The 23154-nt window shown below is 42.9% G+C and overlaps 1 protein-coding gene across 2 annotated transcripts in view; it reads left to right on the top strand.

The window, feature by feature from the left end:
- LOC307130020 (interleukin-1 receptor accessory protein-like) overlaps window positions 1–16229 on the top strand; it is a 49034-nt gene extending 32805 nt beyond the window's left edge. For both annotated transcript variants that reach the window (XM_079822849.1, XM_079822850.1), the window contains 4 exons: window positions 9076–9224; window positions 9544–9687; window positions 9904–10047; window positions 15652–16229. In XM_079822849.1, the coding sequence (XP_079678975.1) occupies window positions 9076–9224; window positions 9544–9687; window positions 9904–10047; window positions 15652–16112 (898 nt within the window). In that variant the 3' untranslated portion in view covers window positions 16113–16229. The remainder of the gene's footprint in view (window positions 1–9075; window positions 9225–9543; window positions 9688–9903; window positions 10048–15651) is intronic.
- The last annotated feature ends 6925 nt before the right edge of the window (window positions 16230–23154 follow it).

The following is a 23154-nucleotide window of genomic DNA, read 5'->3' as shown; positions in this document are numbered from 1 at the left end:
GATGGGGGAGGAGGGATAATGAGCCAATCAGCAGTAGGGGGAGTGTCCACTTATGATGGGGGAGGAGAGATAATGAGCCAATCTGCAGTAGGGGGTGTGTCCACTTATGATGGGGGAGTAGGGATAATGAGCCAATCTGCAGTAGGGGCAGAGGTGGGTAGAGTAGCCAAAATCTGTACTCAAGTAAAAGTACAAGTACTTACTGAAATATTTACTCAAGTAAAAGTAAAAGTAACAATCGTAATATTTACTTGAGTAAGAGTAAAAAAGTAATCGATGAGAAAACTACTCAAGTAGTTAGTTACTAGTTACTTTCGATCTGATTGTTAAGCGAAAACCCTGAATTTCAGGCTACTTGGAGAGCTTTCACACACCTCTCTGTAACACTTTACAATAAGGTTGTATTAGTTAACATTAGTTAATGTATTAGTTAACATGAACTAACCATGAACAACACCTCTGTTCAGCATTAGTTAATCTTTGTCAACGTTAGTTCATAAAAATCCAGCTGTTCATGGTTTATTCATGTTAGTTCACAGTGCATTGACTAATGTTAACAATATTTTAATAATGCATAAGTGCTTTATAAGTGCAGTTCATTATTAGTTCATGTTAACTAATGTAAGCTAATGAACCTTATATATATATATATATATATATATATATATATATATATATATATATATATATATATATATATATATATATATATATATATATATATATATATATATATATATATGTATGTGTGTGTGTGTGTGTGTGTGTGTGTGTGTGTGTGATTAATGGTTAAACAGTGTAAATTAATGGTGTGCTGGGCTAACTAGAGCTCTTCTTAAAACATACTTTGTTCTTATATTTGTATAAGTATATAGGCTATTCTTTAGGTAGGAATAAAATACAATACCGTTTTTATTTTTATGTATTTTCTACACTTCAGACAGGTGTCTGTCCGGATTTGTGTATAAATGCAAGACGTCACATTAGGCTATTCAATTTGTTTCGTTTTGTGAAGAAAAGGATATGTAAATGTGAAGATGTGAACGTTTGTTCGTGGACGTGTGTTGTTTGGAGGATTCAAACGATTCATTGCTTGCACAAGAGCGCATATGTGGAAAACACTCGGACAGTGTGTGAAATAGTATTATAATAAGGGAAAATTTCCCATAGTTACCAAATGACCGTTAATAGTGTTCAAATATAGGCATCATTGTGACACTTACCGCTACATGTTCTTTCAGGGTGGAATTCTTGTATGCTGAGAGATGTCAGTTCGTTTTGGTGCACACAACATGCATCGCATTATGAAACTATTATTTTTGACATCTTGGAGTGAAAACATAGACTGAACTTGAGGCCACGGGCAATCTGCCTCCCGTAGCTCACACACACATCTTCCTCTGCTTCGGCCATCATCTTCCGACGAAACGCGCGCTAATTATAAGCGGGTGATGCGTAGCAACCTCTCGCGAAGCAGCCTCTCCAACGTTTCGCGAGACTTGCGAAAGTCATATTCACTTATTTTAATAAATATAATATAATTATTACCATTTGACAGTAACGGAGGAACGCCACCGAATGTAACTAAGTAAAAGTACAGTTTTTTCACAAGAAATTTACTTGAGTAAGAGTAAAAGTACCCATCTTTAAATCTACTCTAAAAGTACAAGTTACCCAAAAAATGTACTCAAATAAATGTAACGAAGTAAATGTAATTCGTTACTACCCACCTCTGAGTAGGGGGTGTGTCCACTTATGATGGGGGAGGAGAGAGAGTGAGCCAATCTGCAGTAGGGGGTGTGTCCACTTATGATGGGGGAGGAGGGATAATGAGCCAATCTGCAGTAGGGGGTGTGTCCACTTATGATGGGGGAGGAGAGAGAGTGAGCCAATCTGCAGTAGGGGGTGTGTCCACTTATGATGGGGGAGGAGGGATAATGAGCCAATCTGCAGTAGGGGGAGTGTCCACTTATGATGGGGGAGGAGGGATAATGAGCCAATCTGCAGTAGGGGGTGTGTCCACTTATGATGGGGGAGGAGAGATAATGAGCCAATCTGCAGTAGGGGGTGTGTCCACTTATGATGGGGGAGGATGGATAATGAGCCAATCTGCAGTAGGGGGTGTGTCCACTTATGATGGGGGAGGAGGGATAATGAGCCAATCTGCAGTAGGGGGTGTGTCCACTTATGATGGGGGAGGAGAGATAATGAGCCAATCTGCAGTAGGGGGTGTGTCCACTTATGATGGGGGAGGAGGGATAATGAGCCAATCTGCAGTAGGGGGTGTGTCCACTTATGATGGGGGAGGAGGGATAATGAGCCAATCTGCAGTAGGGGTAGTGTCCACTTATGATGGGGGAGGAGGGATAATGAGCCAATCTGCAGTAGGGGTAGTGTCCACTTATGATGGGGGAGGAGGGATAATGAGCCAATCTGCAGTAGGGGGAGTGTCCACTTATGATGGGGGAGGAGGGATAATGAGCCAATCTGCAGTAGGGGGTGTGTCCACTTATGATGGGGGAGGATGGATAATGAGCCAATCTGCAGTAGGGGGTGTGTCCACTTATGATGGGGGAGGAGGGATAATGAGCCAATCTGCAGTAGGGGTAGTGTCCACTTATGATGGGGGAGGAGAGATAATGAGCCAATCTGCAGTAGGGGTAGTGTCCACTTATGATGGGGGAGGAGGGATAATGAGCCAATCTGCAGTAGGGGGTGTGTCCACTTATGATGGGGGAGGAGAGATAATGAGCCAATCTGCAGTAGGGGTAGTGTCCACTTATGATGGGGGAGGAGGGATAATGAGCCAATCTGCAGTAGGGGGCGTGTCCACTCATGATGGGGGAGGAGAGATAATGAGCCAATCTGCTGTAGGGGGAGTGTCCACTTATGATGGGGGAGGAGGGATAATGAGCCAATCTGCAGTAGGGGGAGTGTCCACTTATGATGGGGGAGGAGAGATAATGAGCCAATCAGCTGTAGGGGGTGTGTCCACTTATGATGGGGGAGGAGAGATAATGAGCCAATCTGCAGTAGGGGTAGTGTCCACTTATGATGGGGGAGGAGAGATAATGAGCCAATCAGCTGTAGGGGGAGTGTCCACTTATGATGGGGGAGGAGAGATAATGAGCCAATCTGCAGTAGGGGGAGTGTCCACTTATGATGGGGGAGGAGAGATAATGAGCCAATCAGCTGTAGGGGGAGTGTCCACTTATGATGGGGGAGGAGGGATAATGAGCCAATCTGCAGTAGGGGGAGTGTCCACTTATGATGGGGGAGGAGAGATAATGAGCCAATCAGCTGTAGGGGGAGTGTCCACTTATGATGGGGGAGGAGAGATAATGAGCCAATCAGCTGTAGGGGGTGTGTCCACTTATGATGGGGGAGGAGAGATAATGAGCCAATCTGCAGTAGGGGGAGTGTCCACTTATGATGGGGGAGGAGAGATAATGAGCCAATCTGCAGTAGGGGGAGTGTCCACTTATGATGGGGGAGGAGAGATAATGAGCCAATCTGCAGTAGGGGTAGTGTCCACTTATGATGGGGGAGGAGAGATAATGAGCCAATCTGCAGTAGGGGGAGTGTCCACTTATGATGGGGGAGGAGAGAGAGTGAGCCAATCTGCAGTAGGGGGAGTGTCCACTTATGATGGGGGAGGAGAGATAATGAGCCAATCTGCAGTAGGGGGAGTGTCCACTTATGATGGGGGAGGAGAGATAATGAGCCAATCTGCAGTAGGGGGAGTGTCCACTTATGATGGGGGAGGAGGGATAATGAGCCAATCTGCAGTAGGGGTAGTGTCCACTTATGATGGGGGAGGAGGGATAATGAGCCAATCTGCAGTAGGGGGCGTGTCCACTCATGATGGGGGAGGAGAGATAATGAGCCAATCTGCTGTAGGGGGAGTGTCCACTTATGATGGGGGAGGAGGGATAATGAGCCAATCTGCAGTAGGGGGAGTGTCCACTTATGATGGGGGAGGAGAGATAATGAGCCAATCAGCTGTAGGGGGTGTGTCCACTTATGATGGGGGAGGAGAGATAATGAGCCAATCTGCAGTAGGGGTAGTGTCCACTTATGATGGGGGAGGAGGGATAATGAGCCAATCTGCAGTAGGGGGTGTGTCCACTTATGATGGGGGAGGAGGGATAATGAGCCAATCTGCAGTAGGGGTAGTGTCCACTTATGATGGGGGAGGATGGATAATGAGCCAATCTGCAGTAGGGGGTGTGTCCACTTATGATGGGGGAGGAGGGATAATGAGCCAATCTGCAGTAGGGGGTGTGTCCACTTATGATGGGGGAGGATGGATAATGAGCCAATCTGCAGTAGGGGGTGTGTCCACTTATGATGGGGGAGGAGGGATAATGAGCCAATCTGCTGTAGGGGGTGTGTCCACTTATGATGGGGGAGGAGAGATAATGAGCCAATCTGCAGTAGGGGGAGTGTCCACTTATGATGGGGGAGGAGAGATAATGAGCCAATCAGCTGTAGGGGGAGTGTCCACTTATGATGGGGGAGGAGAGATAATGAGCCAATCTGCAGTAGGGGGAGTGTCCACTTATGATGGGGGAGGAGAGATAATGAGCCAATCAGCTGTAGGGGGAGTGTCCACTTATGATGGGGGAGGAGGGATAATGAGCCAATCTGCAGTAGGGGGAGTGTCCACTTATGATGGGGGAGGAGAGATAATGAGCCAATCAGCTGTAGGGGGAGTGTCCACTTATGATGGGGGAGGAGAGATAATGAGCCAATCAGCTGTAGGGGGTGTGTCCACTTATGATGGGGGAGGAGAGATAATGAGCCAATCTGCAGTAGGGGGAGTGTCCACTTATGATGGGGGAGGAGAGATAATGAGCCAATCTGCAGTAGGGGTAGTGTCCACTTATGATGGGGGAGGAGAGATAATGAGCCAATCTGCAGTAGGGGTAGTGTCCACTTATGATGGGGGAGGAGGGATAATGAGCCAATCTGCAGTAGGGGGAGTGTCCACTTATGATGGGGGAGGAGAGATAATGAGCCAATCAGCTGTAGGGGGTGTGTCCACTTATGATGGGGGAGGAGAGATAATGAGCCAATCTGCAGTAGGGGTAGTGTCCACTTATGATGGGGGAGGAGGGATAATGAGCCAATCTGCAGTAGGGGTAGTGTCCACTTATGATGGGGGAGGAGGGATAATGAGCCAATCTGCAGTAGGGGTAGTGTCCACTTATGATGGGGGAGGAGAGATAATGAGCCAATCAGCTGTAGGGGGAGTGTCCACTTATGATGGGGGAGGAGGGATAATGAGCCGATCTGCAGTAGGGGGAGTGTCCACTTATGATGGGGGAGGAGGGATAATGAGCCAATCTGCAGTAGGGGGAGTGTCCACTTATGATGGGGGAGGAGAGAGAGTGAGCCAATCTGCTGTAGGGGGAGTGTCCACTTATGATGGGGGAGGAGGGATAATGAGCCAATCTGCTGTAGGGGGTGTGTCCACTTATGATGGGGGAGGAGGGATAATGAGCCAATCAGCTGTAGGGGGAGTGTCCACTTATGATGGGGGAGGAGAGAGAGTGAGCCAATCTGCTGTAGGGGGAGTGTCCACTCATGATGGGGGAGGAGGGATAATGAGCCAATCTGCAGTAGGGGGAGTGTCCACTTATGATGGGGGAGGAGAGAGAGTGAGCCAATCTGCTGTAGGGGGAGTGTCCACTTATGATGGGGGAGGAGGGATAATGAGCCAATCTGCTGTAGGGGGTGTGTCCACTTATGATGGGGGAGGAGGGATAATGAGCCAATCTGCTGTAGGGGGTGTGTCCACTTATGATGGGGGAGGAGAGAGAGTGAGCCAATCTGCTGTAGGGGGAGTGTCCACTCATGATGGGGGAGGAGGGATAATGAGCCAATCTGCAGTAGGGGGAGTGTCCACTTATGATGGGGGAGGAGGGATAATGAGCCAATCAGCTGTAGGGGGTGTGTCCACTCATGATGGGGGAGGAGGGATAATGAGCCAATCTGCAGTAGGGGGAGTGTCCACTTATGATGGGGGAGGAGGGATAATGAGCCAATCTGCAGTAGGGGGAGTGTCCACTTATGATGGGGGAGGAGGGATAATGAGCCAATCTGCAGTAGGGGGAGTGTCCACTTATGATGGGGGAGGAGGGATAATGAGCCAATCTGCAGTAGGGGGAGTGTCCACTTATGATGGGGGAGGAGAGAGAGTGAGCCAATCTGCAGTAGGGGGAGTGTCCACTTATGATGGGGGAGGAGGGATAATGAGCCAATCAGCTGTAGGGGGTGTGTCCACTCATGATGGGGGAGGAGGGATAATGAGCCAATCTGCAGTAGGGGGAGTGTCCACTTATGATGGGGGAGGAGAGAGAGTGAGCCAATCTGCTGTAGGGGGAGTGTCCACTTATGATGGGGGAGGAGGGATAATGAGCCAATCTGCTGTAGGGGGAGTGTCCACTTATGATGGGGGAGGAGGGATAATGAGCCAATCTGCAGTAGGGGGTGTGTCCACTTATGATGGGGGAGGAGGGATAATGAGCCAATCTGCAGTAGGGGGAGTGTCCACTTATGATGGGGGAGGAGAGAGAGTGAGCCAATCTGCTGTAGGGGGAGTGTCCACTTATGATGGGGGAGGAGAGATAATGAGCCAATCTGCAGTAGGGGGTGTGTCCACTTATGATGGGGGAGGAGGGATAATGAGCCAATCTGCAGTAGGGGGAGTGTCCACTTATGATGGGGGAGGAGGGATAATGAGCCAATCTGCAGTAGGGGGAGTGTCCACTTATGATGGGGGAGGAGGGATAATGAGCCAATCTGCAGTAGGGGGAGTGTCCACTTATGATGGGGGAGGAGGGATAATGAGCCAATCTGCAGTAGGGGGAGTGTCCACTTATGATGGGGGAGGAGGGATAATGAGCCAATCTGCAGTAGGGGGAGTGTCCACTTATGATGGGGGAGGAGGGATAATGAGCCAATCTGCAGTAGGGGGTGTGTCCACTTATGATGGGGGAGGAGAGATAATGAGCCAATCTGCAGTAGGGGGTGTGTCCACTTATGATGGGGGAGGAGGGATAATGAGCCAATCTGCAGTAGGGGGAGTGTCCACTCATGATGGGGGAGGAGGGATAATGAGCCAATCTGCAGTAGGGGGAGTGTCCACTCATGATGGGGGAGGAGGGATAATGAGCCAATCTGCAGTAGGGGGTGTGTCCACTTATGATGGGGGAGGAGGGATAATGAGCCAATCTGCAGTAGGGGGTGTGTCCACTTATGATGGGGGAGGAGAGATAATGAGCCAATCTGCAGTAGGGGGAGTGTCCACTTATGATGGGGGAGGAGAGATAATGAGCCAATCTGCAGTAGGGGGTGTGTCCACTTATGATGGGGGAGGAGGGATAATGAGCCAATCTGCAGTAGGGGGAGTGTCCACTCATGATGGGGGAGGAGGGATAATGAGCCAATCTGCAGTAGGGGGAGTGTCCACTTATGATGGGGGAGGAGAGATAATGAGCCAATCTGCAGTAGGGGGAGTGTCCACTTATGATGGGGGAGGAGGGATAATGAGCCAATCTGCTGTAGGGGGAGTGTCCACTTATGATGGGGGAGGAGGGATAATGAGCCAATCTGCAGTAGGGGGAGTGTCCACTTATGATGGGGGAGGAGGGATAATGAGCCAATCTGCAGTAGGGGGTGTGTCCACTTATGATGGGGGAGGAGGGATAATGAGCCAATCTGCAGTAGGGGGTGTGTCCACTTATGATGGGGGAGGAGGGATAATGAGCCAATCTGCAGTAGGGGGAGTGTCCACTTATGATGGGGGAGGAGGGATAATGAGCCAATCTGCAGTAGGGGGAGTGTCCACTTATGATGGGGGAGGAGGGATAATGAGCCAATCTGCAGTAGGGGGTGTGTCCACTTATGATGGGGGAGGAGGGATAATGAGCCAATCTGCAGTAGGGGGTGTGTCCACTTATGATGGGGGAGGAGGGATAATGAGCCAATCTGCAGTAGGGGGTGTGTCCACTTATGATGGGGGAGGAGGGATAATGAGCCAATCTGCAGTAGGGGGTGTGTCCACTCATGATGGGGGAGGAGGGATAATGAGCCAATCTGCAGTAGGGGGAGTGTCCACTTATGATGGGGGAGGAGAGATAATGAGCCAATCTGCAGTAGGGGGAGTGTCCACTTATGATGGGGGAGGAGGGATAATGAGCCAATCTGCAGTAGGGGGAGTGTCCACTCATGATGGGGGAGGAGGGATAATGAGCCAATCTGCTGTAGGGGGAGTGTCCACTTATGATGGGGGAGGAGGGATAATGAGCCAATCTGCAGTAGGGGGCGTGTCCACTCATGATGGGGGAGGAGGGATAATGAGCCAATCTGCAGTAGGGGGAGTGTCCACTTATGATGGGGGAGGAGAGATAATGAGCCAATCTGCAGTAGGGGGAGTGTCCACTTATGATGGGGGAGGAGGGATAATGAGCCAATCTGCAGTAGGGGGAGTGTCCACTCATGATGGGGGAGGAGGGATAATGAGCCAATCTGCTGTAGGGGGAGTGTCCACTTATGATGGGGGAGGAGGGATATTGAGCCAATCTGCAGTAGGGGGCGTGTCCACTTATGATGGGGGAGGAGGGATAATGAGCCAATCTGCAGTAGGGGGCGTGTCCACTCATGATGGGGGAGGAGGGATAATGAGCCAATCTGCAGTAGGGGGAGTGTCCACTCATGATGGGGGAGGAGGGATAATGAGCCAATCAGCAGTAGGGGGCGTGTCCACTCATGATGGGGGAGGAGGGATAATGAGCCAATCTGCAGTAGGGGGCGTGTCCACTTATGATGGGGGAGGAGAGATAATGAGCCAATCAGCTGTAGGGGGCGTGTCCACTCATGATGGGGGAGGAGAGATAATGAGCCAATCAGCTGTAGGGGGTGTGTCCACTTATGATGGGGGAGAAGAGATAATGAAAAAAAAATGAAAAAAGACAAAATTACTCAAATTACAATTAAATTTGAAAATATAAAAACATTCAAAATATTAATATATATTATTCTGTGCTTTATTGACTGGTGTGTGTGTAGGCCTGGTTCGTTTTATTACGGCAATGAGGTTAAAGAGCGAGTCCTGCATGTGATGGACTTTTCCTCTGATGACCTGCAGAGGGAGTTCAACTGCTCCGCCAGAAACAGCCACGGGTTCAACACCAGCAGAGCCGTTCTCAAGAGCCAACGTAACTACAGCACACACACTAACACACTCAGCGTCCCAAACAAACACTCTCTGTTGTAAAACTACGTTATATGTCGGTATGAGTCTCTTCTGCTCACCAAGGCTGGATTTATTTGATCAAAAATACAGTAAAAATGTGAAATATTATTGCAATGTAAAAGAACTGTTGTCTATGTGATGTTATAGTAAAGTGTAATTTATTCCTGTGATCAAAGCTGAATTTATCATCATTACTCCAGATGTGACTTACAGTACTCATGACATTAGGAACATTAGAAAGATTAGTATTGTGTATTTGAAGTGTGTGTGTGTGTGTGTAGCGTACGTCCCCACCCTAGAGCTGGGCTGTGGTTTAGGCGTGACTCTGGCGCTCATGTTGATGATGTTCGTCATCTATCACGTGTTCTGGCTCGAGCTTCTGCTGCTCTATCGCTCCTGGTTCGGCTCGGATGAGAGATACACAGGTGAGAACACAAACACACACACACACACACACACACACACACACACACACACACACACTTACTGACCTGATGTTATACTGGGTTAATATTGACCTCAAAAGTATAGCCTGCGAGTCAGCTATTACACTCTAGTTGTGGCTGATCTTGTGTGTGTGTGTGTGTGTGTGTGTGTGTGTGTGTGTGTGTGTGTGTGTATGTGTGTGTGTGTGTGCGCAGATGATAAGCAGTATGACGTGTACATCTCATACGCACGCAACAGCGAGGAGGAGGAGTTTGTGCTCTCCACCCTGCGCAGGGTCCTGGAGACGGAGTTCGGCTACTCCGTCTGCATCTTCGACCGGGACAGTCTTCCTGGAGGAAGTGAGTACTGTGTGTGTGTGTGTGTGTGTGTGTGTGTGTGTGTGTGTGTGTGTGTGTGTGTGTGTGTGTGTGTGTGTGTGTGTGTGTGTGCGCCTCCAAACTGTGTGCGACTCCATCTCTGCATGTGTTGCATTACATATTCCATATTATTCACGCATTACTTTGTTTACATTTTTTTTTTAAATCAAACTGAACCACACTAAAGCTGAAATAATATTGAAATAATTATAAAACTGAAAAAGCAAAAAAAAAAATCATATTTAAAATATTAATAAAATCTGTAATCGTGTATGATTAATAATAGTAAATTAACACTTATATAGTGTCTATATAGTGGATGTTAGGATGAAGTGTTGATCAAATATTGTTAGTGTGTGTGTGTGTGTGTGCGAGTGTGTGTTATAGTGAGAGAGAGTGTGTGTGTGTGTGTGTGTGTGTGTGTGTGTGTGTGTGTGTGAGAGAGAGAGTGAGAGTGTGTGTGAGAATGTGTGTGAGCGTGTGTATTAATGTCTATCTGTGTGTGAGCGTGTGTATTAATGAGTATCTGTGTGTGAGCGTGTGTATTAATGAGTATCTGTGTGTGAGTGTGTGTATTAATGAGTATCTGTGTGTGAGTGTGTGTATTAATGAGTATCTGTGTGTGAGCGTGTGTATTAATGAGTATCTGTGTGTGTGAGTGTGTGTATTAATGAGTATCTGTGTGTGTGAGTGTGTGTATTAATGAGTATCTGTGTGTGAGTGTGTGTATTAATGAGTGTGTGTGTGTGAGTGTGTGTATTAATCTGTATCTGTGTGTGAGTGTGTGTATTAATGAGTATCTGTGTGTGAGTGTGTGTATTAATGTCTATCTGTGTGTGAGTGTGTGTATTAATGAGTATCTGTGTGTGAGTGTGTGTATTAATGAGTATCTGTGTGTGTGTGTGTGTGTGTGTGTGTGTGTGTGTGTGTGTGTGTGTGTGTGTGAGTGTGTGTATTAATGAGTATCTGTGTGTGAGTGTGTGTATTAATGAGTATCTGTGTGTGAGTGTGTGTATTAATGAGTATCTGTGTGTGTGAGTGTGTGTATTAATGAGTATCTGTGTGTGTGAGTGTGTGTATTAATGAGTATCTGTGTGTGAGTGTGTGTATTAATGAGTATCTGTGTGTGAGTGTGTGTATTAATGCGTATCTGTGTGTGAGTGTGTGTATTAATGAGTATCTGTGTGTGTGAGTGTGTGTATTAATGAGTATCTGTGTGTGTGAGTGTGTGTATTAATGAGTATCTGTGTGTGTGAGTGTGTGTATTAATGAGTATCTGTGTGTGTGAGTGTGTGTATTAATGAGTATCTGTGTGTGAGTGTGTGTATTAATGAGTATCTGTGTGTGAGTGTGTGTATTAATGAGTATCTGTGTGTGAGTGTTTGTATTAATGAGTATCTGTGTGTGAGTGTGTGTATTAATGAGTATGTGTGTGTGAGTGTGTGTATTTATGTGTATCTGTGTGTGAGTGTGTGTATTAATGAGTATCTGTGTGTGAGTGTGTATATTAATGAGTATCTGTGTGTGAGTGTGTGTATTAATGTGTATGTGTGTGAGTGTGTGTATTAATGAGTATCTGTGTGTGAGTGTGTGTATTAATGAGTGTGTGTGTGTGTGTGTGAGTGTGTGTATTAATGAGTATCTCTGTGTGAGTGTGTGTATTAATGTGTATCTGTGTGTGAGTGTGTGAGCGTGTGTATTAATGTGTATCTGTGTGTGAGTGTGTGTATTAATGTGTATCTGTGTGTGAGTGTGTGTATTAATGAGTATCTGTGTGTGAGTGTGTGTATTAATGAGTATCTGTGTGTGAGTGTGTGTATTAATGAGTATCTGTGTGTGAGTGTGTGTATTAATGAGTATCTGTGTGTGAGTGTGTGTATTAATGAGTATCTGTGTGTGAGTGTGTGTATTAATGAGTATCTGTGTGTGAGTGTGTGTGTATTAATGAGTATCTGTGTGTGAGTGTGAGTGTGTGTATTAATGAGTATCTGTGTGTGAGTGTGTATTAATGAGTATCTGTGTGTGAGTGAGTGTGTGTATTAATGAGTATCTGTGTGTGAGTGTGTGTATTAATGAGTATCTGTGTGTGAGTGTGTGTATTAATGAGTATCTGTGTGTGAGTGTGTGTATTAATGAGTATCTGTGTGTGAGTGTGTGTATTAATGAGTATCTGTGTGTGAGTGTGTGTATTAATGAGTATCTGTGTGTGAGTGTGTGTATTAATGAGTATCTGTGTGTGAGTGTGTGTATTAATGAGTATCTGTGTGTGAGTGTGTGTATTAATGAGTATCTGTGTGTGAGTGTGTGTATTAATGAGTATCTGTGTGTGAGTGTGTGTATTAATGTGTATCTGTGTGTGAGTGTGTGTATTAATGAGTATCTGTGTGTGAGTGTGTGTATTAATGTGTATCTGTGTGTGAGTGTGTGTATTAATGAGTATCTGTGTGCGAGTGTGTGTATTAATGAGTATCTGTGTGTGAGTGTGTGTATTAATGAGTATCTGTGTGTGTGAGTGTGTGTATTAATGTGTATCTGTGTGTGTGAGTGTGTGTATTAATGAGTATCTGTGTGTGTGAGTGTGTGTATTAATGAGTATCTGTGTGTGTGAGTGTGTGTATTAATGAGTATCTGTGTGTGAGTGTGTGTATTAATGAGTATCTGTGTGTGAGTGTGTGTATTGATGAGTATCTGTGTGTGAGTGTGTGTATTAATGAGTATCTGTGTGTGAGTGTGTGTATTAATGAGTATCTGTGTGTGAGTGTGTGTATTAATGAGTATCTGTGTGTGAGTGTGTGTATTAATGAGTATATGTGTGTGAGTGTGTGTATTAATGAGTATCTGTGTGTGAGTGTGTGTATTAATGAGTATCTGTGTGTGAGTGTGTGTATTAATGAGTATCTGTGTGTGAGTGTGTGTATTAATGAGTATCTGTGTGTGAGTGTGTGTATTAATGAGTATCTGTGTGTGAGTGTGTGTATTAATGTGTATCTGTGTGTGAGTGTGTGTATTAATGAGTATCTGTGTGTGAGTGTGTGTATTAATGAGTATCTGTGTGTGAGTGTGTGTATTAATGAGTATCTGTGTGTGAGTGTGTGTATTAATGAGTATCTGTGTGTGAGTGTGTGTATTAATGAGTATCTGTGTGTGAGTGTGTGTATTAATGAGTATCTGTGTGTGAGTGTGTGTATTAATGAGTATCTGTGTGTGAGTGTGTGTATTAATGTGTATCTGTGTGTGAGTGTGTGTATTAATGAGTATCTGTGTGTGAGTGTGTGTATTAATGAGTATCTGTGTGTGAGTGTGTGTATTAATGAGTATCTGTGTGTGAGTGTTTGTATTAATGAGTATCTGTGTGTGAGTGTGTGTATTAATGAGTATGTGTGTGTGAGTGTGTGTATTTATGTGTATCTGTGTGTGAGTGTGTGTATTAATGAGTATCTGTGTGTGAGTGTGTATATTAATGAGTATCTGTGTGTGAGTGTGTGTATTAATGTGTATGTGTGTGAGTGTGTGTATTAATGAGTATCTGTGTGTGAGTGTGTGTATTAATGAGTGTGTGTGTGTGTGTGTGAGTGTGTGTATTAATGAGTATCTCTGTGTGAGTGTGTGTATTAATGTGTATCTGTGTGTGAGTGTGTGAGCGTGTGTATTAATGTGTATCTGTGTGTGAGTGTGTGTATTAATGTGTATCTGTGTGTGAGTGTGTGTATTAATGAGTATCTGTGTGTGAGTGTGTGTATTAATGAGTATCTGTGTGTGAGTGTGTGTATTAATGAGTATCTGTGTGTGAGTGTGTGTATTAATGAGTATCTGTGTGTGAGTGTGTGTATTAATGAGTATCTGTGTGTGAGTGTGTGTATTAATGAGTATCTGTGTGTGAGTGTGTGTGTATTAATGAGTATCTGTGTGTGAGTGTGAGTGTGTGTATTAATGAGTATCTGTGTGTGAGTGTGTATTAATGAGTATCTGTGTGTGAGTGAGTGTGTGTATTAATGAGTATCTGTGTGTGAGTGTGTGTATTAATGAGTATCTGTGTGTGAGTGTGTGTATTAATGAGTATCTGTGTGTGAGTGTGTGTATTAATGAGTATCTGTGTGTGAGTGTGTGTATTAATGAGTATCTGTGTGTGAGTGTGTGTATTAATGAGTATCTGTGTGTGAGTGTGTGTATTAATGAGTATCTGTGTGTGAGTGTGTGTATTAATGAGTATCTGTGTGTGAGTGTGTGTATTAATGAGTATCTGTGTGTGAGTGTGTGTATTAATGTGTATCTGTGTGTGAGTGTGTGTATTAATGAGTATCTGTGTGTGAGTGTGTGTATTAATGAGTATCTGTGTGTGAGTGAGTGTGTGTATTAATGAGTATCTGTGTGTGAGTGTGTGTATTAATGAGTATCTGTGTGTGAGTGTGTGTATTAATGAGTATCTGTGTGTGAGTGTGTGTATTAATGAGTATCTGTGTGTGAGTGTGTGTATTAATGAGTATCTGTGTGTGAGTGTGTGTATTAATGAGTATCTGTGTGTGAGTGTGTGTATTAATGAGTATCTGTGTGTGAGTGTGTGTATTAATGAGTATCTGTGTGTGAGTGTGTGTATTAATGAGTATCTGTGTGTGAGTGTGTGTATTAATGAGTATCTGTGTGTGAGTGTGTGTATTAATGTGTATCTGTGTGTGAGTGTGTGTATTAATGAGTATCTGTGTGCGAGTGTGTGTATTAATGAGTATCTGTGTGTGAGTGTGTGTATTAATGAGTATCTGTGTGTGTGAGTGTGTGTATTAATGTGTATCTGTGTGTGTGAGTGTGTGTATTAATGAGTATCTGTGTGTGTGAGTGTGTGTATTAATGAGTATCTGTGTGTGTGAGTGTGTGTATTAATGAGTATCTGTGTGTGAGTGTGTGTATTAATGAGTATCTGTGTGTGAGTGTGTGTATTGATGAGTATCTGTGTGTGAGTGTGTGTATTAATGAGTATCTGTGTGTGAGTGTGTGTATTAATGAGTATCTGTGTGTGAGTGTGTGTATTAATGAGTATCTGTGTGTGAGTGTGTGTATTAATGAGTATATGTGTGTGAGTGTGTGTATTAATGAGTATCTGTGTGTGAGTGTGTGTATTAATGAGTATCTGTGTGTGAGTGTGTGTATTAATGAGTATCTGTGTGTGAGTGTGTGTATTAATGAGTATCTGTGTGTGTGAGTGTGTGTATTAATGAGTATCTGTGTGTGAGTGTGTGTATTAATGTGTATCTGTGTGTGAGTGTGTGTATTAATGAGTATCTGTGTGTGAGTGTGTGTATTAATGAGTATCTGTGTGTGAGTGTGTGTATTAATGAGTATCTGTGTGTGAGTGTGTGTATTAATGAGTATCTGTGTGTGAGTGTGTGTATTAATGAGTATCTGTGTGTGAGTGTGTGTATTAATGAGTATCTGTGTGTGAGTGTGTGTATTAATGAGTATCTGTGTGTGAGTGTGTGTATTAATGTGTATCTGTGTGTGAGTGTGTGTATTAATGAGTATCTGTGTGTGTGAGTGTGTGTATTAATGAGTATCTGTGTGTGAGTGTGTGTATTAATGAGTATCTGTGTGTAGCTATCACAGACGATACGCTGAGGTTTGTGGGTCAGAGCCGGAGGCTGGTGGTTGTTGTGAGTCCGTGCAGTGCTGTCCGCGGGACACAGGCGCTGCTCGAGCTGCAGGCCGGACTGACCAGCATGCTCCAGGGCGGCAGCCTCAGGGTGGTTCTGATCCAGTACAAACCGGTCCGGTGGAAGAGCTGGGTCAAAGAGCTCCGCCAGGCCCGTCTGGCACTCACACTCATTCGGTGGCAGGGCGACAAATCGGCCCCTGTGTCCTCACGCTTCTGGAAACAACTGCAGCTCGAGCTGCCCATGAAGAGGACCACGGACAAACACACACCGCTGCCAGACATCACACAACACACACCACACACAACACACACCACACACCACACACAACACACACCACACACAACACACACCGAAAACACACATCCTGGAAAGGACAGACTCATTGAGTCCTATTCCCTATAGTGTCATATTTGATCTTCACGGAAAGTTGAACAGGGGATGTCATAAAGTCAACTCACCTTTATTATGAAGCTCTTTATACAGTACAGATCAAATCAGGAAATAGTGATGCAAACATTCTCTAAAAACAAGACGATCGTGTTATTTGATCAGCTGAAGTCGGTTCAGTGTCGAGTCGGTTCAGTGTCGAGTCGGTTCAGTGTCGAGTCGGTTCAGTGTTGAGTCGGTTCAGTGCCGAGTCGGTTCAGTGTCGAGTCGGTTCAGTGTCGAGTCGGTTCAGTGTCGAGTCGGTTCAGTGTCGAGTCGGTTCAGTGTCGAGTCGGTTCAGTGTCGAGTCGGTTCAGTGTCGAGTCGGTTCAGTGTCGAGTCGGTTCAGTGTCGAGTCGGTTCAGTGTCGAGTCGGTTCAGTGTCGGTTCAGTGTCGAGTCGGTTCAGTGTTGAGTCATTTCAGTGTTGAGTCAGTTCAGTGTTGAGTCAGTTCAGTGTTGAGTCAGTTCGGTGTCGAGTCGGTTCGGTGTCGAGTCGGTTCGGTGTCGTTTGGTGTCGAGTCGGTTCGGTGTCGAGTCGGTTCAGTGTCGAGTCGGTTCAGTGTCGAGTCGGTTCAGTGTCGAGTCGGTTCAGTGTCGATTCAGTTCAGTGTCGATTCAGTTCACTGAGTCAGTTCAGTTCACTGAGTCAGTTCAGTTCACTGAGTCAGTTCAGTGTTGAGTCAGTTCATTGAATCAGTTCAGTGTTGATTCGGTTCAGTCTTGATTCGGTTCAGTGTCGAGTCATTTCAGTGTCGAGTCGGTTCGGTGTCGAGTCGGTTCGGTTCAGTGTCGAGTCGGTTCGGTTCAGTGTCGAGTCGGTTCAGTGTCGAGTCGGTTCAGTGTCGAGTCGGTTCAGTGTCGAGTCGGTTCAGTGTTGAGTCGGTTCAGTGTCGAGTCGGTTCAGTGTCGAGTCGGTTCAGTGTCGAGTCGGTTCAGTGTCGAGTCAGTTCAGTGTTGAGTCAGTTCAGTGTTGAGTCAGTTCAGTGTTGAGTCAGTTCAGTGTTGATTCAGTTCACTGAGTCAGTTCAGTTCACTGAGCTGAGTCAGTTCAGTTCACTGAGTCAGTTCAGTTCACTGAGTCAGTTCAGTGTTGAGTCAGTTCAGTGTTGAGCCGGTTCAGTGTTGAGCCGGTTCAGTGTTGAGTCAGTTCAGTGTTGAGTCAGTTCATTGAATCAGTTCAGTGTCGAGCCGGTTCAGTGTCGAGCCGGTTCAGTGTCGAGTCAGTTCAGTGTCGAGTCGGTTCAGTGTCGATTCGGTTCAGTGTCGACTCAGTTCAGTGTCGAGCCGGTTCAGTGTCGAGTCGGTTCAGTGTCGAGTCGGTTCAGTGTTGAGTCGGTTCAGTGTCGACTCAGTTCAGTGTCGAGTCGGTTCAGTGTTGAGTCGGTTCAGTGTCGAGTCGGTTCAGTGTCGAGTCAGTTCCGTTCAATAACTGCAAAGTTCATCAATTATAAAATGGAGAAAACAGTGATGTCATCATCAGCTCAGTTGAGCTCTCTTTCGGTTGTGTTATTACAGTCAGATCAATAATATTGCTGAATATTAACTGTCTACCACACTCAATGAAATTGAGAGAGAGGGCATGACTTCATTTAAAAAGACCCTAATTGTGAATTGTGGGTATTTTATAAAATGTTGGTTTATTTTGTATTATTTATTTTTATGCTATTATTGTATGTATTAATGTTTTGAAGTGTTTTTTTAATATATTTTCAGATAATATTTTAGTTTAAGTAATTTTGTTATGTGCTTTTATCATTTTTATTTATTTATATATATATGCTCTTTTGTTTTTATTTCAGTTAAGTTTTTGATGTTTTTACTGAGAATTTCTGTCATTTAATTTAGTATTATTTTTATACTATTTTTATCTATTTTTTTAATTTTCATTTGAATTTTAGTTAAAGTTTAAGGGCCTTTTCACACCTACCTTGTTTGATACCTACCAACCAGATGAAATTTGGTCCGACGTAAAGAGGTATTCTCGGTCCGGATCAAACTGAACAAAGGTTCGGGTCGTTTCTAGTGTAAAAGCATTTTCTGTTTCGTTCGGTCTTTCAGAGCATTTACAGGAAGTTCCTGTTCATGTTGAAATATTATAATGTTATTTTTAAATTTAATCTTGGCTATATTGATTATGAAAAGTGTCAGAAGACAGAAGGTCAGAAATGATTTTGAGCACTTCATTGAGTTTTGTTTTGTAGAAAGCCTTTCTTTAAAGTGAATTTGGTTTTGTATGAATTTTTATCTTAATTTTAATCAATGTTTCATCAGCCAATCGCCTGGATTTATTAAATAAGAAGCAAATAGATTATAGCGGGCAATAATCGTGACATGGAGGCGCTGAAGCGATCACTTGGATTGCTCTTGAACGTGTCTCATAAATAAACTCAAACTCAGCCTCACACACTTGAGAAATATGTGATAGAAAGCTTGAAATGTCCACTTTTAAACCAAACGGACAGAAATAATTAAAGCAATGGCCCTGTTCACTAGTGGCAGCGATACTCGTCTGTTCATCTTGTCAAAGACGCTGACATCAGATGCACATCCGGTTACAAACCAATCAATGTCCAGATGCCGCCCACATAGATGATGACGACAGGACACAAGTGTGTCATGAACAGTTCTTCAGTCGCATAACTGCAATGTCAAACCAAACCAAAACTAACCCAATGTATAAAATGATTCAAAACATGACCTTCGGTTCAGACCCTGGTGCGGACTTTCAGGTGTGAAAACGCCCTTAAACATTTTCCTGTGTGGTTTTGTCATTTCACTACTATTTTATATTTTTATTGGATATTTTTACTAGTTTATATTTTACTGGGTTACACACACACACACACACACTTTAGCTTTTATTTTTTATTTCAATTTAATACTTTGTGCGTTATTTCCGTTAGTTGCCAAAGCAACATTTCTAAATTCCGTTAAATAAACGTTTTTTTATTGTTGTTGTCATATTTAAGTTTACATCTAATATTCATATTCATATTTAGTCAGCTTTATTTCAGTAAACGAAAAGTAATTTGAACAGTTTTAGTTAACAATAATAACCAGCCAAACTTGAATAATTGTCAGTCAGTATTTTAAAATATATACGTGACGTCCCACAGAGATTTTAAGTGAATATTTCAGTAATTTGCATGTTCATCATGGGTCTAATGTCCATTAATGGTGACATGATCTGCACCTAAACAATTACAATATTTCATCTTTTTCTGTTTACATTTAAGTATTTATTTGTATACATTTTGTGACTTAACCCAGTTTGGGAAACCCTGCTCTAGTGTAGTGTACACTTCTCATTGCAGTGCATTCTGGGATTGCACTAGATCATCTCCACTGTAGACCTGGAACAGTGCATTATAAAGCGGGATGTAGGGTCAGATCCTAAAAGAGCGGAGGCTTGTGTGATCATGTGATGGATGGCGACAGTAAGTGTGAGGTGTGTTACTGAGCTTCAGCCACAGGGGGCGCAACATCACCGATTCAATGGAGTTTCATTCCCTCTTTCATGTTTCCAAACTTCCATCCGAGTCTTTGCTTGTATTGTTTGGTTATCATGCAGCATCTTATATGACCATGTCATGTCCTGTATGTTCTGTGATCACATTCTTAAGCTGTTTTGATAAATAAAATGTTTCTGTTTTTGCATCTGTTTCATTCATTTCATCACATCTCTCGTGTCCAGACTCATGATCATGAATGATGAAGTGTTTGCGTAAGCGTTTTCCTTCTGGAGGAAGTGGAAAAAACCTCAGCATGTCTTGCTCCATTGAATGGGTTTTTGCGTGTGTTTCCCAACTCGAGCTCTCTCGCAGTTTTGATTCCCAGGAAGGAAAAACCCCAAACCTTTTGAAAGCACACATTTTGCGCAGCCTTCGTTCTGGAAGCTGCGTCTTTCATTAAGAGCTTTGAACCAAAACAATCCGCTTCGGGATGAATTACATCATTAGATTCAAAGCCAATGATGTCTTTAGTTTCATTGAATTACTCATTCCAGAAAGTAAATGATATAATCAATCACATTTTTTTAATGTCTCTTGTGATCTAAAGCTAAGCTAACCCATTGCTAGGCCTTCAAAAATACACCACAATGTCGCTTGCCATGATTCGAACAGAAACTTGTCTGATTGTAGGTTTAGTTGTCAAATCAGGTCACTTTTATTTATATAGCGCTGTATACAATACAGATTATTCATTTATTTATTGAATTTAACTGGCAACGTTTGTAAAGCGTTGTGTTGGGGCAATGATCGGCCGGAAGGAGTTCAGTTTACAGTGAGATTATGTATATTTGTGAGCAAGAAGTCATCATGAAACAGAAGTTTCACTCGTTTTTTCATCTCTATTGTGCCGTATCTCCGAGTGCAACGCTTCACAAACAAGAACAAATGTAGACATTTGTGAGCTTGATCCAATTGATTGGATGGTGGTGGTTTGCTATTGGCTGATCTCATGTGAGTGACAGGTGGCCCCGCCCTCGTCATCAGAGAAGAGATAAACTGCAAGGGTCAGTTGTTCAAAACATTAAATCTGGATCAAAATGAAAATGATGATGAAAATTGCTATCCAGGATCAGGTCATCCATTTTACTTTTGTGCCGGTTTTTCAAAGCAAAATTGGATTGGATCACCCTGATCCAGATACACACCTTTTCAGATAACCAAATCTGGATAACTAGTGCTCTACGGAGCCCCTAAAGGGACATGGTCATGAAAAAAATATGAGTTGGGAAAAAAAATTCAAATGCTTTTGGATTCTCTCAGAAAAATTTCACGTAGCGTTCACCCGAAAAACCTTTTGACTGGTTCAAATCTTATAATTGATAAGAAGTTAAAAGTCTTATAAGTGATATAAAAAAAAAAAAAACGCTTTAAATGTAATATAATATTTTTGCTCGATATTTACAGCTGTTTGGGGATTATTTTATATGGCTAAATCTTTTTTTACTTTGACTGTAGGCTACCGAAAGGCTAGCCTAATGTCTACTTCTAATATTACTTTAACAATTAGCCTAACTAATCAAGAGCAAAATAAAATATGTTTTTGTGTATTATATGATACAAATGTTGTATTTTTTGACCAGTTTTGCTACATTTTCTTGAAATCCTACCCCCTGTTGGGATCAGGATAATCCTGTTTTTCTGGATCAAAGTTATCCAGATCCTACTGACAAGTTTTGAACAACACAAACTGAAGGTTTGATCCAGATTAAAACTATGATTGGATTCCATGATCTAATCTGATTTCAGATCCCTTCTTTCCCTTTTGAACAACCCATTTTCAAGATTTGATCCAATCCCATAACCAAAATCCGATCAGTTTACCTTTGAACAACTGGCTCCTAAAGCTAAGCTAACCCATTGCTAGGCCTTCAAAAATACACCACAATGCCGCTTGCATGATTCTAACAGAAACTTGTCTGATTGTAGGTTTAGTTGTTAAATCAGGTCACTTTTATTTATATAGCGCTGTGTACAATACAGATTATTCATTTATTTATTAAATTTAACAACTTTTATTTCTGGAAACGTTTGTAATTATGTTTTACATGTATATTTGTGAGCAAGAAGTCATCATGAAACACAATTTTCACTCGTTTTTTCATCTCTATTGTGCCGTATATCCGAGTGAAACGCTTCACAAACAAGAACAAATGTAGGGCGGGGCTTGATTTTATCTGTGGGGAATTGATTGGATGGTGGTGGTTTGCTATTGGCTGATCTCATGTGAGTGACAGGTGGCCCCGCCCTGGTCATCAGTGAAGAGATGAGCTGCAAGGGCCAGTTGTTCAAAGGTAAACTGATCTGATTTTGGTTATGGGATTGGATCAAATCTTGAAAATGGGTTGTTCAAAAGGGAAAGAAGGGATCTGAAATCAGATAAGATCATTGAATCCAATCCTAGTTTTAATCTGGATCAAACCTTCGGTTTGTGTTGTTCAAAACTTGGCAGTAGGATCTGGATAACTTTGGTCGAAAAAAACAAACAGGATTATCCTGATCCCAACAGGGGGTAGGATTTCAAGGTGGATTCCAGGAAGAAAATGTAGTAAAACTTTAAAACTGGTTAAAAAAAAATACAACATTTGTATCATATAATACACAAACACATATTATTTTATTTTGCTCTTGATTAGTTAGGCTAATTGTTAAAGTAATATTAGAAGTAGACATTAGGCTAGCCTTTCGGTAGCCTACAGTCAAAGTGAAAAAAGATTTAGCCATATAAAATAATCCCCAAACAGCTGTAAATATCAAACAAAAATATATTCAATTTAAAGTGTTTTTGATCACTTATAAGCCTTTTTACTTCTTATCAATAATAAGAGATGAACCAGTCAAAAGTTCTTCACGAGTGAATGCAAGGCAAAACTTTTCTGAGAGAACACAAAAGCACTTTTTTTTTTCCCAACTCGTATTTTTTCCATCACCATGTCCCTTTAGGGGCTCCATAGAGCACTAGTTATCCAGATTTGGTTATCTGAAAAGGTGTGTATCTGGATCAGGGTGATCCAATCCAATTTTGCTTTGAAAAACCGGCACAAAAGTGAGATGGATGACCTGATCCTGGATAGCAAAACATGGGATTTCCAAATTCCAAAGATTAAATGTTTTGAACAACTGGAGATGGGGAAGTTATTCTGATTACAAGGGAACAAAATAATGATGTGCACGAATAAATAATTTATAATAAGTACGGCAATATTCCATCAAAAACACATGTAGTGAATAGTTTGGGGTCGGCATAATTTTTTTATGTTTTTGAAAGTTCCCAATGCTGCATTTATTTACAGTAACAAATTCAGTAAAAATAGTGACATATTATAATTTAAAACCGCTCTTTTGTGTGTGTGATTATATAGTAAAGTGTGATTTATTCCTGTGATCAAAGCTGAATTTATCATCATTACTCCAGTTTTCAGTGTCACATGATCCTTCACTAATCACTCTCATATGAGGATCTGATGCTCAAGACACATTTATGATTATTAGTCGATACACTATCAA

The sequence above is a fragment of the Gobio gobio genome (assembly GCF_949357685.1).
Source record: "Gobio gobio genome assembly, chromosome: 8".
Classification (NCBI taxonomy): Eukaryota; Metazoa; Chordata; class Actinopteri; order Cypriniformes; family Gobionidae; genus Gobio; species Gobio gobio.
Note: the sequence above shows the minus strand (reverse complement) of the source record. Positions and strands in the feature narration are given on the sequence as shown.